The sequence below is a fragment of the Homalodisca vitripennis genome, chromosome 1 (genome assembly GCF_021130785.1).
Source record: "Homalodisca vitripennis isolate AUS2020 chromosome 1, UT_GWSS_2.1, whole genome shotgun sequence".
Classification (NCBI taxonomy): Eukaryota; Metazoa; Arthropoda; class Insecta; order Hemiptera; family Cicadellidae; genus Homalodisca; species Homalodisca vitripennis.
The window spans coordinates 126,954,183-126,977,972 of record NC_060207.1 but is presented as its reverse complement, the minus strand read 5'-3'; the positions used below and the strand labels follow the sequence as shown (position 1 = coordinate 126,977,972).

At 34.1% G+C, this 23,790-nt stretch overlaps 1 protein-coding gene across 1 annotated transcript in view; it reads left to right on the top strand.

The window, feature by feature from the left end:
• Nucleotides 1-23,790, top strand: part of LOC124371059 (ionotropic receptor 25a-like) — an 87,481-nt gene that overhangs the window by 24,669 nt on the left and 39,022 nt on the right. Inside the window, exons 8-9 of the mRNA XM_046829373.1 lie at nucleotides 356-473; nucleotides 17,140-17,367. Of these exons, the coding sequence (XP_046685329.1) occupies nucleotides 356-473; nucleotides 17,140-17,367 (346 nt within the window). The remainder of the gene's footprint in view (nucleotides 1-355; nucleotides 474-17,139; nucleotides 17,368-23,790) is intronic.

Below are 23,790 nucleotides of genomic sequence, written 5' to 3'. Positions count from 1 at the left end.
TAGAAATATTATACAGATGGACAGACAAACAGACAGAGATAATAAAATGTAATAGCATAGATACGATGATACAACACAAAGCAAATATTTCAATAGAAGCTATAGCTATTACATACAAACATTGAAACTTTGACTGATGGGTATGCTGTCTTCATTAGCTCACAATTGGTGCTGATGAATGTCAGTGCCATAGGTCATCAACTGGAGGGCTAAAATCCTTTTCAGTTCAACCAACTATGAAATTTACATTTTACTGTGCTAAATATTAATGCGGCAGCTATGTCTTTGTTTGTATTGTACTCACAAAAAAGAAAAAAAAAATCTATTATGTTGTAATATAGATCAACTGTTTTAGATCAATGACTGCTAGTAATGAAGACTTCAAAAACATGAGCTACATTTCTTGTGAAGAGTATAACGAAGAATTTCCTCCCAGAAGAATAAACTTTGACTTTAGAAAACATTTTATGGAGGTACATGAATTTTATAGCATTTAAAACTGATGTTTAAAAATCAAGTTATGATCTTTCCTTAGGTTTACAGAAGATAAATAAACCTATTTTGTAGTAACCTACCAATGACATTCAAGAGTGTCTGTATCTTTATTAATTTTTGCTGCTTATTGATGCTCTCAAATGCCAATACTATTTTAAAATACTCTTTTTTTGAGTATGTTTATTCTCAGTTTAAGAGTTTTCCTCAAGATAATAGCAAATGAAGTAAAGTTTTAAAATGTTACTTTTGGTAAGTTTAACAAAGAATTTTTAATATTTTGTTTCTTTTCTATGTAGCTATTGTCATTAATTAATTACAAAATAACAAATAGCAACAAAGAAATTATGTTTTACGTGGACTATCATATAAAAAAAATGGATTTTGGTCTGTCTTGAATGAGCACCAAGGTTTGGTAAAGCATTCTCCCATAAATCTAACACACCTTTATCAGACTACCTAGTCATTTCCCCTCCCTTCTCATCACCAGTTCTTTGTATGTTACCACTAAAAACCTTTAGAAACTTATAAAGTTTACACTTGTATAATGTACACACAAATTAAAACAAAGGAATAACAATTATAAAATAGTTAGTAATTAGAACAACCGTGCTAAGAGCTGTTTGTAACTTAAAATAATAGTTGTAGTATAGGTCAGTGTTTCTCAACATTTTTTTATTCACAACACACTACAGTATATCAACAGTTTCCATGGCACAGTAAATGTATAGGTAAAAAACCTACTCAGTTTTGACTTGTGCAGCGAGGGAAAGTGAGCGTCAGATTAACGTGCGAGTTGTGCAACAATGCGAGTGGTGTTAAAAGTAGATTTGGCAACAATGTGAGAGCATCAGTCTAGCCATCAAGTCAGCTGTTGCATCGTCTGTTCCAGTAGCAGTCAGTCACTTGTACGTGCGACACACCGTAACTGGGTTTCGCCTTTGTTCTTAAAAATTCTGGTTTTAGTTTGAATGTGTTGTTTATGTTAATTATTGGTTTTATTGTAACCTGCAGAATGTATAAGTTTATAATTAAAAAGAGAAAAGTTGAAGATAGAACAGTACCAGAATCTTAAAATTGTAACAGTAATGATGATGACTCTGCTAATTGCTCGTGTTGTGAGATAGACACAGGAAAACATACAACTCCTACTGCTACAATCTGTAACTACCCTGACAGTTATTATTTAAGCTTTGGGTTTACATTTAGTGGTCCTGAGAACCGTCCTGTACCACAACGTATAATTTGTGGAGAAAAACTTAGCTATACATTCATGTCCATAAACTAAAAAGACATTTTAACACAAAACATAGCCATATATCTAGGAATGACAAGATTTATTTTAGCAGACTCTTGTCATCAGAAGAAAAACAAACAAAAACTATGGTACTAAAAGCTACTATTAGTGAGAAATCACAACTGGTGAGCTATGAAGTCTTTGAAATACTCATAGTAGCTTACAAAAATGCTGCCTCACACTATTGCAGAAGATGTAATTTTACGGGCCTGTAAAGAAAAAGTTAAGTATATGTTGGGTGACAGTGCAGAGAAATAAATAAATTTGGTTGCGCTATCAAATGATACTACATCATGGCATATTAATGATATGTCTTCAGACATCCAGTGAAATATACGTGGAAAGCTAAGTGATGGTAGAATATTTTTACTTCAGCTCGATGAATTGACAGATATTAGTAAAAAATGCCAATTGCTAAGTTACATCAGTTGATTTGTTGATGACAGTTCAATTATAGAACAATTCTGGAGAGTTCTGAATTACCCAAAACATCAACTGGAGAAGACATATATGAATCTATATCCAGTACTTTATAACAAAATGAGCTGACTTTGAAACACTGTCTTTCTGTTTGTACCTGTGGTGCGCCAGCTATGACTGGAAGATTGAAAGGATTTGTTGATAAAGTTAAGCAATATTTTCCAAAAGTTGGATCAACACATTGCTTTATACATCGAGAAGTTCTAGTGGTGAAGACAATTGCTACAGAACTTAAAAGTGTTTTGGCCTAGTGGTGTATATGGTACATTTTGTAAAGTTGAAGGCTGTTAAAACAAGACTTCTCAAACAAATGTGCCAGGAAGTAGAATCTAAACATGATACTCTGGATCATCATACAGAGATATATTGGCTATGTAAAGGTAAATATTTGCTGCAGAGGGTTTATGAACTTAAAAAAGAGTTATTAAGTCTGTTGAGTGTTGAAAATCCAGACACAGAGTGGTGGGCCAAAGTAGCTAACTTAGCTGATATTTTTTTGTCATTTAAATTACCTAAATGAGAGTATGCAAGGACAGGAAGAATATGTCCTGATGATATCAAGTGATAAACTCAAAGGGTTCTTAAGGAAACTTCAGATATGGGAACAGCATGTGGCAACAAACAATGTAAATGTGTTTCTCTGACTTTTGAAGTAGACCCACAAGGCGATACAACTGCTAAAATAATTTTAGACCATCTCACGGCTCTTGAGAACAACATGGTACAGTATTTTCCTAATATAACTGTTGAAAAGTTTGATTGGTGCACTATCCTTTTTTCTTGGGCAGCTATGCCATCAGAATACATTCTGGTCTTGAGAAAGAAGAGCAGCTTGCAGATCTTCAGACGGATCGAACATTACAACTTAAATATAAACAACTACGACTTATTGGTTTTTAGCTGTTGTCGACAAACATCCTGTATCCTGTAACAGGAGTGGAAGCAATTAATATATTATTATGTTTTTCAATAACCTACTTTTACAAGGTAGGGTTCTCGGCTTTGATGAGTATATAAAAAAATACACTGGACAGACTTCTCTCCATCGATCAAGAAATGCGTGTGTGTTTGTCTAAAATTTGACCACATATTGGAACTATTGTATAAGCTCAAGTTTTCCATTAATACTTAGTTCTAAAACATATTTCTAGGAAATGATAATATGACATACTTATGGCAAGAAAAAACGTTTGTTCTACTTGCAAACCTTAATTTTTGTACTATTTGTGAAAATAAATGTGCTAGAATAAAATGATGTTTCCATTATTTTACCAGCATAACTGTCCCTCCTTGGCACACCTATGCAATCTTATGGCACACCCGTTGAGAAACACTGGTATGCTTCATTTGGAAAACAAATACAAAGTAGTATAATTAGACTACCCTAGCTTTAGAATTTGTAAAGTTGCACAAAATCTCTTTAAATCATAATTTTTTTGTCACTTCATTTACTATTAAAAGGATTGCTGAGTCACTGAGCCTTTCTTGGAGGAACAAATCAATTGCAGATACATTTTAATTAGCTTGAACGGACTGAAGCTTTGTTCATCACTAGCCACATTGTCACTAGCCAGCTTGTTAATAATACCGTCTTATTCAAAGATGAGTAAACAAATCCTTGTGGTCCATACTCGTATAAGCTCAAGCTGTACATTGTTAAATAAAATAATTCACTGAATATCTCATTCTTTGCTAATGCCACCATTGCTAGTAGGATGAATTTAAAGCTAATTACAGTTTTGTTCTAGTTCTTTTCTTTCTGTGATAAACAGAAATCTCTGTTTATCTTGGTGTTTTATGAGTTAACTTGAATGTTCTATTATAATATATGCAGTTGTAGTGTTAACTATAGAGGGTAAAATATTGTTTAAACATTTCTCTAGGAAAGATCTGAGGTACACCAGTCTTCGTAAATGAACAGCTGCTTAAACAATTTTTTACATTGAGACTTCTATAATAATGGTATCAATCTCTAACTCTTGAACATTTTATTTTTCTATCATGAATGCATCTGTACTCCCTTTACTCTATAACTTACCCCTAACTCTATAGGATTTTAAGTAATCCACATACATTTCAATTTGGTCTAATACTTGTGGAATATCAGCAGTTTTCTCTTGAAGTATATTGCTTAGTTAATTCATTGCACATAACATATCTTGCTACATTTTTTTTATATATTTGTACAAGAAAGAGAACTCATCCACATAGTTAGTTAATGTGTGGGCCTTTGTTGCAGTTGCAGCACCATCAATATTATCTGCAAGTTTCACAAGGGCATTATATTAGTTTTGCACCTCTATGTACTGGTAGCATACAAAATGAAAAGCGCTGTGCCTACCATTGTCTTTCACAAACTTGCTTCAATGTCAGGTTCTGAATGTGTTCACTGAGTATGTAACATTGTTTGGTAGATTTTGCAAATATTACAAATAAAGGCTGCAAAATACTGAGTAGTAGTCAAGTCAAAGTCAAAAAATCTTTATTCATTTTAGTTACAATGATGTAACATTTGAATAGTGTCAGTTTAAACTAGCTAAAAACTAATATAAAATAAGCCTATAATAAAACTAAAATAAAACTACCTGATTTGCAAATCAAAATATTCATCTAATGAATATAAAGCCTTGTCTATCAAGTATGCCTTAAGCTTTCTTTTAAATATTTTAAGTTCTGTTTCTTGTTTGATAGCAAGTGGAATGGATTTAGGAAATTTGGATCCAATGTATGTTGGTTTTTTTGTGTAAAAATTTAGCCTATGGTGAGGTATTAAAATATCATTTTTATTACGTGTATTGTACAAATGAATTACGTTGGTCATACCAGTATTTAAGTTTTTAATTTTAGAGCACATAATTGTATCCATTATATATTGACCATAGACAGTTAAAATTTTGAATTCCTTAAAATATTCTTTCACAGAATCATTTATTTTTAGTCCTAACATAATTCTCAGAGATTTTTTCTGTATCCGGAGAATTTCATCAAGATTTGATTTTTTCGTAGCACCATACAAACAGAGGCCATATGCAATATAAGAGTGTATATAAGAGAAATAGATTGTCCTCAATGTATCAGTGCTACAGATAAAAGACATCTTCATCAAAGCATAAATTCCCGAGTTTAATTTTGTAATCAACAATTGTACGTGTTGATCCCAATTTAGATTTTCATCAATAGTCAGACCTAAGAATTTGGTACTCTGATTCTTTGTTACTAGTTGGTTATTTACTATGATCATTGGCTCAATTATTTCCTTTTTTTGTTGGGTTTTAAAAGATATATAATTTGTTTTATTTATATTTAATTTTAAACTGTTTTCATTTAAAAAGGAATTAATGTTATTCAATTCCAAATATGAAAGCCTCTCTATCTCATCTACTGAATTAGATGATAATTTGAGGTTTGCATCATCTGCATATAAACACAGGTTTTCTTGGGGAATGTGTTTTAAGCTAAGGTGCATATCTTTCAAGTAACACAAGAATAGCAATGGTCCTAAAATTGAACCTTGCGGAACTCCAAAAACTATTTTTTTAAGTTTGGAGGATACTTTTGAGATTTTATTTGGTAAGGATATCGAAGGAATTTCTACATATTGAAATCTATTATTAAGGTAAGATTGAAACCATTTTAAATTTGTTGAATTTATTCCTAAACAATTTAATTTCTTAATTAAAATTGAGTGGTCTACGCTATCGAAAGCCTTTGAAAGGTCCATAAAAATACCTAGTGCATGTTCCCCTTTATCAACAGAATCTATTATCGACTCTAAATATTGGTACTGCAGCACTTATTGTAGATCTACCAGTACGGAATCCATGCTGGTTATCGTCTAATAGATTATGTTCCTCTAAAAACGCCATTAGCTGAGAGTGAACGATTCTTTCATAAATTTTTGATGTTGAGGGAAGTAGAGATACTGGATGGTAATTTGACATTTCTTTTTTGTCATCTTTTTTATGGATCGGAAAAATTTTGGCTATTTTTAATTTATCAGGGAAGATGCCAGATATAAATGATGAATTTATTAAATGTGCTAGTATTTCACACAGATGTTCTCTAGCAGATTTTAAAAGTATAACTGGTATTTCATCAATTCCACTTGAATAATTATTTTTCATTAAGCTTAATACATTATTGACATCCCTAGCAGTCACAGGTTTAAATCTAAAAGTTGGTTTTCTTAAATTATCATTTGAAAATTCGTTAGATGTCTCATCAAGGCAGACATGCTGGATACTATGTTGGCCAGATAAATCAACCATATTTACAAAATAATCATTAAAACTGTTTCCAATATCTGTAGGGTCTGTTAATGTTTTATTACCTACTTTAATTTTAAAGTTATCATAATGTTTTTGACAGTTTTTGCTTCCTACTTCAGAGTTAATTATGCCCCATACTGTTTTTACAATATTTTCCAACTTGAGAATCTTATCATTGTAATATGCTTTTTTTTGTTTCATTAATGTTTTTCCTATAATCCATCAGTTTTCTTTTCAATTTTGTGTTTGTGTCTTTATCTTTAGATTGTCTAAATTGTTTACTTAACTGAACCAGGTTGGTTTTTTCTTCTTTTAACGCATATGTTATCCATTTATTATTTGAATTTCTCTGTTTAATTGTTTTCATGGGGGATGCTTGATTGAAATAGAATTTGAGTAAGTAATCAAATTTATCATATTTTTCCTCAACTGAACAAAAATATATATCATACCACGATTCTTTTGATAACAAATAAGAAAAAGTCTGTAGATTTTCTTGCGAGTAACAACGTTTTTGAACAATTGTAAAAGTATTATTATTTACGGTATGTTCTGGGCATCCGAATTCCAGAATTTGTCCATCATGATCTGAGAGACATGTTACACATCCTTCTACAGAAATTATATTTCGTAAACGCTTTTTGGCAAAGAAATTATCAATAGCGGTTTCTGAAATGTTTGTTACTCTAGTTGGAAACTTGACTAAATATTCCATATTATGACTAGCCAACATGTTTTTCAGCATTGTCTGCTCCTTAGAATTAACTAAAACATTTATATTTGTATCTCCAGCACAAAAAAACAGAGCAACCTTTATATAATTTGATTAAATAATTTAGAAGTTGACTTAATTTATCCAAAAATATTTTTACACAAGATGCTGGAGATCTATATAAACCTACCATAATAAAGTTATAATTCCTTATATTATATTTAGAAATACAAAATTCAAATTGCTTTTCTTCTATTAAATATTTGTTTAATTTATTAGGTAAAACCACCCGCTTCCACCTCAAATCTCGTCTACTTAAAATCATTATTCCACCCTTACTACAAATTTGTGTACAGAAATAGGAATTTATAATAAAGTTGTTTATATTCAATCGGCCTAATTCATCTTCTTTCATATCGTGTTCAGATAAAACTATAATATGGGGTTCTAATTCTTCTATAATAATTTCTAAAGGTTCGATTCTAGACTTCAAATGTTGAATATTTTGATGCAAAACTTTTACTTTAGAATTTTGATTTGAATGTGTCAGGGTTTTTCTGGAAGTTGTTTTGTCAGGGAGTTTAAAGAGGAAGCGGATAATTTATATACACTATTATTTAAATTCAGATTAAACTGATCCGAACTGTTCAGGTCTACTGGACTATCAACTACACAACAATCTGAATTAAAATGATCAGACTTAAAACTACTATTTACAATTTTATTTACTTTTTTAAGCAAACTATTCTCACTGATGGCACATACAGGACTTGTGTTTGCACTCTCAGCACTGATCGTATTGCTCTGCTTGAGCATCTCACTGAATGTGAAGACACCTGGAACCACTTTCACTTGTTCGCACTGTGTTGTAGCATGTGATATTTCGTTTGCTGCTGCTGTAGGAGTGGAGGTTCTGCTTGTCATCATCTCTGCTTGAGCTGTAGTGGGGTTGACTGCCTCCAAGGAAGTGTTGTTAAACTTTTGTGATGGTTTTAAAAAACTACATTTTATATTGATTATGTTTTCTATTTGTTTTAAGAATTCATCATGAGAGAGTCCATTTCTAAGAACACGGTGTGATTTTTGAAAATATGACACTATTGTGATTTTTGCTTTAGTTTTCTGTTGAGAAGATTGTCAATGAAATGGGTCAGCTCTATTTTGTCCCGCACACAGCCTATTGGTGAACATATTAAATGATTTAGTCGCCTTTTCTTAAAGTTGTGAGCTAGGTCACCAAAAGCAATATCATAGTCGTGCTTTGCTGGTTTACCAAAATATCTACTTTTAGTAATCAAACTGAAGACAGAGGCACAATTTGTTTTATCCTGTACTGCTAAATGGTCGGTAAGGCACTGAGAGGTTTCAGGTCTTCCAAACAGCCTCCCGAAGACAGCAGCCACTCCCGCTGACATATGACGTGGGTGATAAAAGTCGCCCGAGATGCTGTGGGCAAAACCTACATTTTTCTTGTATCTGAAATGCCTAATAACATCTGCCATGTTCATATCAGTTATTGTTATAAGCCTGTTTTCCAAGCAGTTTTTTTTCTTAAGACCATCATTGTTAGCTTCTTGGATCATCTTCTGATTTTCTGAAGTGATGTTTAGTAAAAAATCACTAATCATAAAAGCCAGTTTCCTTTTACCACTGTAATTAAGGTGCATGCCTTGGCGTGAGAAGTGGTTTTCTTTTAAATGTATCAAGATCAATGAGCTCAACGTTTTCCAGTTTTGATACAAGGTCTTTAATGTGCCTGTTTGCCAAGGCTAAATTGTAATGTATTGTATCATTCTGCTCTTTATCGAAACGAGGAGGGATGGTAGTGATACACACAGGTCTTGATTTACTAAGCTCCACTAGTCTGCTTTCTATATTTTTGTATATGACATTCGATGATTTGCTTGATATGTCATTGGTCCCAGCTATTAAGACAAGTGGTCTATTCAGTGATTTTGATGCTTGATCATACACATACTGGATATCAGCACCTGGTTTAACTAAACCATCCATATATATTTTCCCCCTGCTGCACCGACCCACAATCTCCGGAAGATCTCTTCCTTGACTATCAGCATAGAGTTCTGCCTTTACTTGTTCCTTAACACAGTGGTTTAAAGTAAAACGATTTTTGACCAATTGCTTATTAATTGTGTGGTTATTAATTGTGTGGTTTTTTATTGTGTGATTTTCCTTTAAAGAATCATTTGCACGTTGTCCTTCTTCTTCTTGTAGTACGCTGAAACTATTGGATGTAATAATATTGAAATATTCATTTGTAAAACAGGAATTAGTGTCTCTTGTGTTTTCTATGGTTTTCCACTTTTCACATCTTGTAGGATGATTTTTATGTTCTGGATGATAGGCAGTAACATTATTGTGAATATCCATTGTAGAATCTACTTTATGTTGTAGCTGAATGGATTTGAACATCATATCCGAGATTGTCTGAGAATCATACTGAAGGTGTTGGTAATTGTGCCACAAAAAGGCCAATTGGACTCGTTTAGTGAAAACGTCCGACCTATCAATAGCACAAGGCAACCTGCTACTTGCTGATCCCAAGGTATCCAAGACTCCCCTACTTTCCAATTGTAAAATTATGTCTGTGAAGAGAGTGAGGTACACACCACAATCAACAGAGTTTGGTTGCTGTGGAACCGAAACAATATGAAAGGGAATTGTTCTCACTGTTCCAACATAGTTTTGAACTTTATTGGCAATTTCTTGAGCATGTTTTATATTGTATGTGCCACTTGAGTCAAAATAAAGGAACTTTTCTATGCTTCTCACAAAGACCAGTAAGCTCCAGTGAGATCCATTTTGTTTGTACAGATTCTTTGTATCTTCTGGATCAAGTTTATCTACTTTTTGCTGAAGGTCATATATAGGAAAAAATATAAGTGTTTTCTCAGATAAATGTAGTGGTTTAAGAAGATGGTCAAAGTCTTCAAGGCATTTGATTGCTTGAGTAACCACAGTAATCATTAAAAATATTTTGTTGTTTGATCGCAACACAGATACAGCAAGCGAGTCATAATACAATTGAATAGTTTCATCTGTTATCCAGTCATTTTCCAAAATCGATAAGCTCATAGTTATTTTTCCATCAGTATTAGTTTGAGTATTACAACTAACTGGAGAATTTTCTAACACTAGGTTTACAGGAGTTTTTATTGGAGATTGTTGGGAAATTGGATTTACACAGCCTTTTGTCCCACTGGTCATTGATCTTGTTTTCAGCCTATTTAATGGAGTTTTTTTACTTGAAGGTAAAGGTGACTGATTTGACTTAATTAATTCTTGCTATGATTTCTCAATCTCAATTAGGGCTTTTTCATAACTATCCTTATATCTTTTAGGAATGGATTCTAAAGTAAACTTCGACTTGTTTACATCATTATATTTGTATATATCATTAGTACTAATATGTCCAATCTCATTCGTTGAGAAGAAAATAACGTCAAAATTTGCTGTGTTCTTATTTTTTGTCTTATTAACACATGTTATCCTCGCAGGCCAGAAAGGAAACCCTTTTACCCTTGGCAAAAACTAGACTATTAGTTTTTAATTCGTTTTTACTCTCAATGTCAATAGTTTTTCCAGATGGTGTTTGCATATTAGCTTGGGAAAATTAGGCCACTATGTTGTTAATGCATAGGAAACAAAATCTGCATATAATATTTCTACAAAATAATCTTGGTTATAAAGCATTAACACCTGGCATATAGCTACTCAATTCACCATATGTCAAGTGAAAAATAAATAATCTGAGTTTTTCTTATAGGTAAGATAATTGATTATTAACAAATTTACTGGTGATTTTGCACTATCAGCCACAATTAGGTTTACATCCTGACATTCACATGGAATGAATAATGCTTGAAAAAAATTCTTGGAAAATCTTAGCTTGAATACCCTGATAAATTCCAGCCATGTTTGACCCATTGTCATAAATTTGGCCACCTGCAGTTGTCCACAATTATATGATCCACACTTATCTTTATAGTGAAAGTATTTAGAACTTTCTCAGTAAGTTTTGTCATATAATCAATAAAACTTTCCATACCTGACATTTAATTTGTTGCATGGTCTTTGTCAACATATCTAATTGTCAGAAGCATCTGTTCTTTGTTATTTACATCAGGAGTACAGTCTACAATAACTGGCTGTCTTTATTTGTAATAACAATTAATTCTCTCACTTTAGCCAAAATGTTCATATATTAAATAGAGATGAATAGATTCATTCATCCTATGAATATTACTTTTGTAGCTAGTAATGTGCTGACGAAGTTAGTCATTATCCTATAAAATTTAACTAGTAATTGGACTTGGGTAAGGAAATTTCCATTACTTTTCATAAAAGGTTTTGCTGAACTTCATGGAAAGCTGTTATTTTCATCCAGGAATAGTATGGCAATAAGTCATTGAAGAACCGCCTACCTGCATTCTGCTTCTGTTTTAATTTGAAGAAAGAATCTCTTTATTTACAGAATTATCACTTTTAAGGATAATATTATCACTCAACCCACTGTGTTATACATGTCTTGGTAGTTTTATAAGAAGTTTCATTGTTCATTGATATGATTCCAATATGTAATGTGCTTTTATCATACCACTTTTTGTCAAAATACTTGTCTTCTATTCCAAATTGCAAAACGCAATAATAAAAACAAAAAAATTACCTTTAAGGTATCCTACTAATATTATAAATGCGAAAGTTTGAATGTTTGGATATTTGGATGTTTGGAGGTTTGTCCTCGAATCACGCTGAAACTGCTATACGGATTGTGCTGAAATTTGGAATAGGTATAGCTTTTGGTCTGAATTAACATTTAGAGTGCTTTTTACCACCCATAACACATTCATTTCACCAAATAAAGTCGAATTCAAATTGAAAAATTAGTTTGTTTACATTCGAATGTTATGATAAGAACGAAACGTGTTTTGACAGCTGTTGACAGCTATAGTTCAACAAACTTTCTGAAACATCTATTTACATTTGAATTTTATCAATAATAAGTAAACAGTGCTTGATCGGTAGTGTAATGCAGATAGTAAATAAAACATTAATATATAAATTTTACTCCAGATTGCACCAGTGACGAATTAAAATCATCTAAAATACTGTTATAAAACTAACCTTAATGAACAAAGTTATGAATGTTTTCACATAAGTTACTTTAAACTGGCGGGCTTCCTTGACATTATGATACAGCCGACTCTCGATAATTCAAACATTCGATCATTCAAAACTCTTGGTAATTCGAACAAAAAGGCCGGTCCCTTGAAAACTCTCGCTATTTCAAAATTTTTCAATGCATTTTGATACACTCGGTATTTCGAACTTACCGCAGAGGACAGACTAATTTTGAACACGCAGTAATTCGAAGTCTTGTCGGCGGAACTCTCTATAATTCGAAATGACGTAAACGAATTGAGGTTAGGCCGATACAGAACACGCAGTAATTCGAAGTTCACTCGACAGAACTCTTTGTAATTCGAATTGAGAGTTGGCCGGTGGGAAACACGCATTTCAACTTATTCCTGTCATAACAAGAAACTTTGCATCCTGTGTCCCAGAGCATACTCTTTGCAGTGTTGGTTATGTTTGCGCCGTGTTGTGTGGAAGTCGTGTTTGTTGTGTGTAAGAAGTGTTTGTCGTGATGGCTACTAAGCAAAAATATAAATGTCTTTCTCTTTCGGAAAAGAAAGAAGTGATCGCGGCGGTAGAAAGTGGTAAAGCGATGTCGGAAGTTGCAAAAACATTTCAAATCCTTGCGAGTACCTTGTCTACCATTCTAAAAAATAAACAAAAAATAGTTGAAGTGAGTTCCGTAGCAGGAAGAAAAAGAACGACAAAAGGTGAATATCCTAGATTAGAAGAGTGTTTAGTCACATGGCTTAGACAGTGTAGAGATAAAAATGTTCCTGTTGGAGGTTCGCTTTTAAAAGAAAAGGCAAAGGCATATGCTAAAGAGCTTGGCATCCCCAGCTTTGCAGCAAGCGAAGGCTGGTTGACTAATTTCAAAAAACGTAATGGTATATTTTTTAAAAAGGTTTGTGGGGAAAGCGCAAGCGTTAGCGACAGTGTGTGTTCCGATTGGCGTGTAGAGTTGTCCAGCTTAACAGAAAGTTATGAACCACACAACATTTTTAACTCCGACGAGACCGGCTTATTCTTTAAATGCATGCTGGACAAGACATTTACATTTAAAGACGAGAAATGCCACGGAGGGAAACATAGTAAGGAAAGGTTAACTCTTCTGTTGACTGTTAATATGGATGGTTCCGAAAAATTGAAGCCCCTCCTCATCGGGAAAGCAGCAAAACCTAGGTGTTTAAAAGGTATCCAGTCATTTCCCGTAACCTACCGCTCGAACAAAAAGGCGTGGATGACAACGGAGTTGTTTAACGAGTGGTTAAATTCATTGAACAGCGACATGAAAAAACAAAATCGTGAAATCCTCTTATTCCTTGATAACTGTTCAGTTCATAACAACCCTCCAAATCTCTCGAATGTGAAACTTCACTTTTTTCCACCAAATACAACATCCAAGTTGCAGCCTCTAGACCAAGGCATAATTCAAAACTTCAACGCATTTTACAGACATGAAATAGTCAAGATTGTACTGGATGGAATTGACAGTAATGAAACTCCAAACATCTCTATTCTCACAGCCATGTTGATTGTTGAAACAGCGTGGAAAAGTGTGAGTCAAACGACAATATTTAACTGTTTTCGTAAGTCTGGATTCTGTGTTAACACACCCGATGAAGAACTTCAAGTTGTGCAGCCAACACCTTGGGAATCTCATCCTGTAATAGGAGATGTTCCATTTGAAGATTTTGTGCAAGTTGATGACGAAGTTGCAGTATGGGGAACCCTTACTGATGCTGACATCTTGGCCGCTAAAGATGAAGAACAACCTGATGTTGATAACGATGAGGAAGACCAGGAGTTCCCGCCTGTCACACTGAAGGAAGCCAGCACATCCTTAGAAAAGCTGCGCCATTTTTATCTCCAGGTAAAAGCATCACAATAAACTACTGTAGTTAGCCTATCAATTTGTTAAACTGATTTAAAAATGCCATATTCTCCACACTGCAATTTATCCATAATTTTTTTTACTGAATTTGATGTCCGAAAGTAGCGTAGACTTTTTTTAACCTTAGGGTCTTAGGGCTGTAAAATCAGCTGTTTGTTTAGTTTAAAACTTCAATATAAATACTGTATGTCATAAGTTATAATACAACCAACAAATTACGTAATTTTCGGCATTTGTTACGAAATACGCTGTGAAAGTTGTTTTCTTTCTTTTCTTTGCTGACAGAAGTTGGGCCGGAAGTGTTCGACGCACTATTTGTGTTAAACAAGGTCGTCGATGAGGCACGAATCAACAAGAAAAAGCAATCAAAGATAACAGATTTTTTCAATTAATCATTAGAAATTAATGTTCTTTAAGTTTTGTTAGTTTGCCGTATGACATTGTGTGTTTAATAAAAAAACTCTTGGTAATTCGAATAGTTTTCTTTTCCTCTCAATAAATCGAAACTCTCGGTAATTCAAAACTCTCACTAATTCGAATTTTTTGGCATGTCCCGCCAATTTCGAATTATCGAGAGTCGACTGTATTACATTTTAACAATGGCTAATGGAAAAACAGAGAAATGAATACTAACATGCCTCAACGATTCATTCTTTCCCTGGCTACAGTCCAAAAAACAAGTGTAACGCAAAACTTTAATAACGATTATTTTGGAAAGTTGCAAAACCTTAATAAGAATTTCCCTCTTGTACCTAAAGTAAATAGTAAATAGGTAGGACTCTCTCCTAAGTCATAATAGGCTTTTCAGTTCTAATTATGTGTGTATTTTCTTTGTCAGGACACGGTAAACTCAACTATGTCAACACGATTTTGACCAAAGTAGATTTCCGAGAACTAGATAATCGAACGTTTGTAAAATTTGATCGAGGCAATATGGCAAGCTAAACTGTGACATAGTAGGTAAGTGAATTTAAATGGTCTTAAGTAGGCACTATTTAACCGAAGTAGGCATCTCGGTCCTTCGTAAGTATATATATATATATATATATATATATATATATATATATATATATATATATATATATATTTCTTCTTCGTCAGAACAACAAGGCAAACTCTACTATAGTACTAGAAATATCTTAGACCTGAAATATATGACAAGGACTAGAAATATACGCTTTTTGACCGAAGTAAGTTTCCGAGACCTGTGTGATCTGAGATTTGTGTTTTCTTGATCGGGATGACAAGGCAGATTCAGCTGTGACGTTATGTATATAATTAAATAGAACCAGAAATGCTCCTACACGAGCCAAACATGATATAATAATTAAGTTAAACTCTGATACTATTTACCACGAACTTAAATAATATCTACCTCATGTATGCCTACTTATGTTTTAAAATTTTTATAGGACTCCCATCATATTACATCATAATTGCTTTTACTAAGTAATATAAGGACTTTGGCTCTAAGATTGCGTGCGAAGCCGCGGGTAACAGCTAGTATACTAATAGTTGCCTTTTTATATTTCACAACATCCTGCACATCAATATTGATGATAATTTGAAAAACTCTTTTCTGCTAGTTTTTTTTTATTTAACATTGAAAAAGCCCAGGGTGATTCTGCCCTCACGATGACACAGGCTTTATTGGAAACTGCTTAATTCAATTTTCAATACTTAAGTCCATCCCATCACTGTCCAAGTTTTCATTGATAGTGGTTTATTGAAAGAATTAATGTGTATATCAGGCGATACAAGAAATCCGATTCTAATAATAATCAGATTTACCTTAAGCCTTCTCTACAAAACAGCCTTCAAATCAAAAGGTTAAGTAAAATACAAAAGTTGGAGAGTTAAAGATCATCTATTGTATATACACATAATATATAAGCCTTTTGGGTTCAACTAATGATGTATTTTAAATTTATATTTTAGGCTAAAAGATAAACTAATGAGTTTTGGGTGTTATATCATAAAAGTGACCCCGAACCATAGTGGTTTTTTGCATTTTAACAAAACTTCAGTCCAGACGATGAATAATGTGTATATTGTAAATGTATTGGAATTGAATCAGTCTGCAATTGGCAGACCTCACGTTCTTGACCCAGCAATGTTTGCTTTTTGTAATGACTGATGCTTGATAGCTAACTGGTGTTTGTCTTTCTTTACTTTTATATTTAATGTCTGTACAATGAGTTATTGAATGAATGATATTGACATTGAGTTATGAGTCTTTGAATGATATTGCATTGAGTTTTTTAGTATGTTTGCAGTAAATTACTGTGCTTCTAAATTACATTAGACATTAGAATAAAAAATGAGATTACATTCATGCTCTATGTTCCTTAGATTTAAACATTTTTTAACAGATTTGATTTAAAAAATCTAGTTTAACCTAACATAGTACGATATCCCATAATCTGATAAGAATAACAATTTGCAGTAGTTTGTTTAACTAAAATTTTTCCACACATATTAGGCTACCATATTTCTAGGATCACTGTAAAATATATTAAGCATACTATTGGTTTTGTCTTTTAAATACCTTTAAAATTAGGGGTCGCAAGGTAGAGGTTACAATTTAAAGTTTTTAGGTACCCACTGGACCTTAAACACTTTTATGACGGGGGCTGATACTCTAAACTACGCCAAAAAGTATGTCTGAGCATGTCTTTCATCTTTTACTACATAGATGTGCTAAAGCTTACTTATTTTCAAAAATAAAAAAAAATTAGGGGAGTTACAGAACTTTTTTGCACACATGGTATGATTTCCATATTATACAATATTTATCATTGTGTATAATCCTGTTGCATGAACACCTTTTTTAAACTAGATCCAAGAGCCCACATCAGTTGGTCCATTGAATTTGGAAAGCAATGGCAATAGCTTCATGGAGTTTACTATGAAACTGGAGAAAGTCCTGATTCTGAACAGTCAAGTCACCTCATCCAGATCTGTCGGAGTATGGAAGGCTGGCTTGAATCGACCACTCACAGTGGATGATTCCTTAGCTCTTACAAACTTCTCAGCTGTCCAAGTTTTCAGAGTAGTCACGGTTTTGGTCAGTATTTTGTGTGATGTATATTGTGACAAAGTTTATAACAATCTCATAAAAAATTAGTATTATACTACCTTAAGTAAAAAAGTGTCTTTACTTGCTTTCTGCTCATATACTGTATTATGTTGTGTAATTTGCAGCTGCACTCATACAGTGTAATTTTGAGAGTTTTATGGATTGTTAAGTGCAAAATCTGGTGTTAGTATTTTTATGAAACAATACTAGGTTGGTAAGAATATAAACTTTATTTGTAACAAGGGACTTTTACATTTAAATACTTTCTTTTCAATTGCACATGTTTTTCTAACCTATCAATTATTAACTTTATGAAGTGATCAAATAACTAAAATTAAATTAACTTCAATTGTATCTAAAGAAATATATAAATAATGCTCTCTCTCTCTCTCTCTCTCTCTCTCTCTCTCTCTCTCTCTCTCCTCTCTCTCTCTCTCTCTCTCTCTCTCTCTCTCTCTCCTCTCTCTCTCTCTCTCTCTCTCTCTCTCTCTCTCTCTCTCTCCTCTCTCTCTCTCTCTCTCTCTCTCTCTCTCTCTCTCTCTCTCTCTCTCTCTCCTCCTCTCTCTCTCTCTCTCTCTCTCTCTCTCTCCTCTCTCTCTCTCTCTCTCTCTCTCTCTCTCTCTCTCTCTCTCTCTCTCTCTCTCTCTCTCTCTCTCTCTCTCTCTCTCTCTCTCTCTCTCTCTCTCTCTCTCTCTCTCTCTCTCTCTCTCTCTCTCTCTCTCTCTCTCTCTCTCTCTCTCTCTCTCTCTCTCTCTCTCTCTCTCTCTCTCTCTCTCTCTCTCTCTCTCTCTCTCTCTCTCTCTCTCTCTCTCTCTCTCTCTCTCTCCTCTCTCTCTCTCTCTCTCTCTCTCTCTCTCTCTCTCTCTCTCTCTCCTCTCCTCTCTCTCTCTCTCTCTCTCTCTCTCTCTCTCCTCTCTCTCTCTCTCTCTCTCCTCTCTCTCTCTCTCTCTCTCTCTCTCTCTCTCTCTCTCTCTCTCTCTCTCTCTCTCTCTCTCTCTCTCTCTCTCTCTCTCTCTCTCTCTCTCTCTCTCTCTCTCCTCTCCTCTCTCTCTCTCTCTCTCTCTCTCTCTCTCTCTCCTCTCTCTCTCTCTCCTCTCTCTCCTCTCTCTCTCTCTCTCTCTCTCTCTCTCTCTCTCTCTCCTCTCTCTCTCTCTCTCTCCTCTCTCTCTCTCTCTCTCTCTCTCTTCTCTCTCTCTCTCTCTCTCTCTCTCTCTCTCTCTCTCTCTCTCTCTCTCTCTCCTCTCTCTCTCTCTCCTCTCTCTCTCTCTCTCTCTCTCTCTCTCTCTCTCTCTCTCTCTCTCTCTCTCTCTCTCTCTCTCCTCTCCTCTCTCTCTCTCTCTTCTCTCTCTCTCCTCTCTCTCTCTCTCTCTCTCTCCTCTCTCTCTCTCTCTCTCTCTCTCTCTCTCTCTCTCTCTCTCTCTCTCTCTCCTCTCTCTCTCTCTCTCTCTCTCTCTCTCTCTCTCTCTCTCTCTCTCTCTCTCTCTCTCTCTCTCTCCTCTCTCTCTCTCTCTCTCTCTCTCTCTCTCTCCTCTCTCTCTCTCTCTCTCTCTCTCTCTCTCTCTCTCTCTCTCTCTCTCTCTCTCTCTCTCTCTCTCTCTCTCTCTCTCTCTCTCTCTCTCTCTCTCTCTCTCTCTCTCACTCTCTCTCTCAGTTGTGGCGTGTCTGCCGTGAAGTGTGCATCTATAGTGTTTCGCTGCTGACCTGGTAACCTAACCTATATTTACAGCATCTCGATTTCATTATTTATTTATTCTTTCACGATTATTTTGGACTTTAGTTACTAAGGCTAAGTGTTAAATTAATTGCTGTTCATAATGAACTGTAAACATTGCTCGAAATCTATTGAGCTGTCACACAGCAATTTTCTTACTTGCTCTGGGTGTAGTAATCTGTTTCACTTTGCTTGTATACTGAACATGACCGTGGACGATTGTAAATTTATTCTTACAAGTAATTCTATTTGGAAGTGTGATCCGTGTAACGGCTTAAAAGTTACTAGAGGGGATAATACCCCTATAAAGTTGTCCAGTGATAAGTTAAAGCCTAAAAGTAATAATGATTCTGATTCAGACTCTAATAAAAGTAGTTCCATGAAAATTGCGTGTTTAAAGTGCCTGAAAGGTTTTTCGTACAACGCCCATAGAGCTGTTTGCCATAAATGTGACGGCAATTACCATTTTAAGTGTGCAGATATAAATAAGGACAATTATTCTAGATTACAATATCAATGGGCCTGTCTTGCATGTAAGGACAAGGACGTCGGCAGTTCCAGTGCAAGTTCGTTATCTGTACTATCAGATAAGATAGCGGCAAGTGTTGGGGATTGCGTAACGGGGCAGTCACGTGAGATATCGGTACCGGTCATTGACCCTACGGGCGAGATATCATTGAAACAGCTGTTTACTGAAATTTTAAACTTAAGAAGCGAAATAAGACAATCCAATTTGGAGATCACTAATTCTTTGAACACGTATGGCGAGTGGATAGTCGAAAACGGTAAGAAGATGGAGGAACTGAGCAAAGCAGTATTAAAAACGGCTGCAGATATCGAAGATTTACGACAAGAAAATATTAATTTACGTAAATCCAACGCTGATTTAACTGTTAAGGTAGACACATTGGAACAGGCTACCAGGGAAAATGTTGTCGAGATCTATGGCGTACCATTTAATGCAAAAGAAAATTTATTTGATATTTTTAGCAAGATTTCACAGGTGATTGGTTTCGATTTCAATAGAGACATGATAGACAACTGTTATCGTTTCGGGGCTGTGTCAGGACGCTCGGGGGCAATCGTGGTGAAATTTGTCCGTAAGCTGGATATGGAGGCTTTTCTAGAGAAGAGACGACAGAAGAGAAACGTTAGTTCCCGGGACCTGGGTTACATGGCAGGCGAGTCCACACCGGTGTACGTGAACGAGAGTCTTACAAAGGCGAAGAGACTGTTGCTGAATGCGGCGCGTCAAGTGAAGGCAGATAAACATTACACTTTCCTGTGGGTGAAGAATGGGCGAATTTTTATGCGGAAGAATCAAGGGGAGCGTTATGTAATCATCAACTGTGAAGCTGACCTTCAAAGACTCATTTGACTTTATTCGTCCTGCTGTACACTGTCTATTTGTATGTTTAGTTTTAGGTTGCACTCGGAAATGCTGTTTATGTGTTATACCTCTCAAACGTCACACTATTTGTATACTTGTTATTTATTGTTTTTGTTCTGTGTTTATTTATATGAAGCGTACATTATTTATGGTATAGTTTTTTTCTTCACTGATGATGGAAACAAGTGATGAAATTTTGAATGATAGCATGAATTCTTTAAATGAACTTAAAAGTTATTTTCGTACGTCTAAAAAAACGTTAAAAACTGCACATATCAATGTTGAAAGTTTGAGAGCACACAGAGAATCTTTCCTTCAGTTATTCAGCGATAACATGTTTGATATTATAGTAGCTACAGAAACATTTTTAGATCCAGTTATGCAATCAGCGCCTTATATGATCGATGGGTATAATATGATAAGGCATGACAGAGAAGGAAAAGAAGGAGGTGGCATAGCTGTGTACCTTAGAAGTAATCTAAGTTATAGAATAATAGCCTCATCCGACTCTAGATATAGTAAGAAAGTAGAGTATATTGTGTTAGAAGTTACGTGTGTCTGGAAATTGTTGTTATGTGCAGTATATCGCCCCCCAAAAGCGTCTGGAATAACCGAGCTGTTTGATATTATAGCTAATTTAATGCCCACACATGATAATTTATTAATGTTAGGTGATTTTAATACTGATCTCAGCTCTAATAGAGTTTTTGCTGATAGAACTGCATTATTGAATCATGTTGATGCTCTTAATTTAAATATCTTACCACTGAATGCAACCTACCATTTACCTAATAGCGATACGCTGTTGGACTTAATTATAGTGAATGATGTAAATAAGGTAAAAAAGCATGGTCAGTTGGCTGTTTCAGGGATTTCTTACCATGAATTGATTTACGTAGAATTAAATTTAAGAATTAAGTTAAATGTAAATAAGAACAGATTAGTTATAAGAGATTTTAAGCATGTGAATATCATTAATTTAAAAAATGAATGTTTAAATACGGATTGGGGCAATGTGTATAGTAGTAATAATATTGATGAAATGGTAAATGTGGTTGAGGAGAGATTGTTAGAATTATTTAATGCATTTGTACCTGAACGAGTTATTCGTAAGAAAAGAAAACCTTGTCCTTGGATAGATGAAGTACTGAAAGGGTTGATGACACATAGAGACTCTAAATATAAGCGTTATGTTAGAACAAAAAATGTGGGGGACTGGGAAGAGTACAGACAGTTGAGAAATAGAATTAAGAGATTACAGAGAGATGCGAGGAATCGTCATTTTCGTTTGTTACTAGAGGAACAAAAGTCGAGCAAAGACATATGGAAGATTTTAAATAGTCAGGGTGCTGGTAAGGAAAAGAAACATATTTCAGACCCTATTGTTAACATCAATGACCTTAATAACTATTTTTGTGGTGTTAATAATGGTATAGACAATAACCTGATTGAATATTACAAGAGTAAGAGAGAACTAGGAGATACTCATAATAATTTTAAGTTTACTAATATTACTGTAGAATTAATTCATAGTGAGATTAAAAACATTTCCTCTAATGCAGTGGGAAATGATGGCATACCATTAAAATTCATCAAATTAGTGTATGATGAAATAAAATATGTTTTATGTTACATTTTTAACTATTCACTTAATAATAGTGTTTATCCTAGTCAGTGGAAGAGAGCATTAATTCTGCCATTACCAAAGATTGATAATCCTTTAGAATGCAAACACTACAGGTCTATAAATATTCTGTGTGTCCTAGGGAAAATTCTTGATAAGCTTGCATATAAACAGGTCAGCGAATATGTTAATGTAAATAATATCCTGTTCAAATACCAGTCTGGTTATCGCCCTGTATACAGCACTCAAACTGCCCTGATAAGAGTAACAGATGATATCAGACGAGCCATGGATCAGAGGAAGTTAACAATATTAATGCTCTTGGACTTTAGTCGAGCTTTTGAGTGTGTCAACCATAGGCTACTATTGTCTGTACTCGAATCATATAATTTTGATGACATAGTTATTAAGTGGTTTTGCTCTTATTTAGTAAATAGAGTTCAAAGAGTTAAAACTCAAAGTGGTGTACTGTCTGAATGGAGGTGCAACCCTGTAGGGGTGCCTCAGGGGTCAACAATGTCGGCATTGTTATTTAGTTTGTACATAAATAGAATAGATGAACCTATTACTTTTTGTAAGACAATGTTATATGCTGATGACATGCAAATGTACACACACTGTCAGTTGGATGAAATTAATATTGCTGTTGACCGCCTAAACGCTGATATTACAATGTTGTATAAGTGGTGCACTGACCATGGGCTAAGCCTGAATGCAGCTAAATGCAAACCGATAATATTAGGAACACCTCGTCTTTTATCTAATGTTAACTTAAATGAGATTTTGCATGTAACAATAAATGGGTTTGCAATTAATTATGAGCATACTGTTGTTAACCTAGGTGTTAGAGTGTGTAATACGCTGTCATGGTCGGAACAAGTTAATTATATTCATAAGAGAGTATACCAAAGTTTGTATAGGCTTAAGAGGCTCTGTTTCAATCCAAATGTACATATAAAAAAAACGCTTGTATCTACCCTTATTTTTCCATATTTTTACTATTCCAATGCCGTATTTTGTGATATAAACAATGAACAACTGCAAAGGCTACAAAGAGCACAAAATGCATGTATTCGTTATATTTTCAATTTACCAATAGATGCGCATATTACTGCTTATTTTAAAGAGCTATATTGGCTAAAGATCAATGAAAGAATTGAGTACAGTGTTCTATTACAGATGTATAAAATTTTGATGTTTGAGAAACCAGACTATTTATTCCATCAATATATAATGATGAACCGTGTGCATGGTAGGGAAACAAGATTTGGTAACATTACTTTACAGTTTCCAATTCATAGAACTGTAACATATAATAAATCTTATCATGTAAGGAGTATAAGATTATTAAACAACTTGGATGACAGTATTAAATATGCTCCTAGTATTTCTTTGTTTAAAAAAAGGCTAAATAATCATTTGTTGGCTAGATATGAGTAATTACTACATCACTGCTGTAAACATAATATATGTGATTAATTAAATTAAATTTAGATTACCATGTAAATAATTGTTCTGTGTTGTTTTCTTTTCGTTGTGTATAAATTATAATGAATATTTATTAAACTCTGCATGTAAATAATTGTTCTGTGTTGTTTTTATTTTTGTTTTGTATACATTATAATGAATATTTATTAAACTCTTTATTATGCATGTTTAAATGCATGTGATTTATTAAAGTGTTTG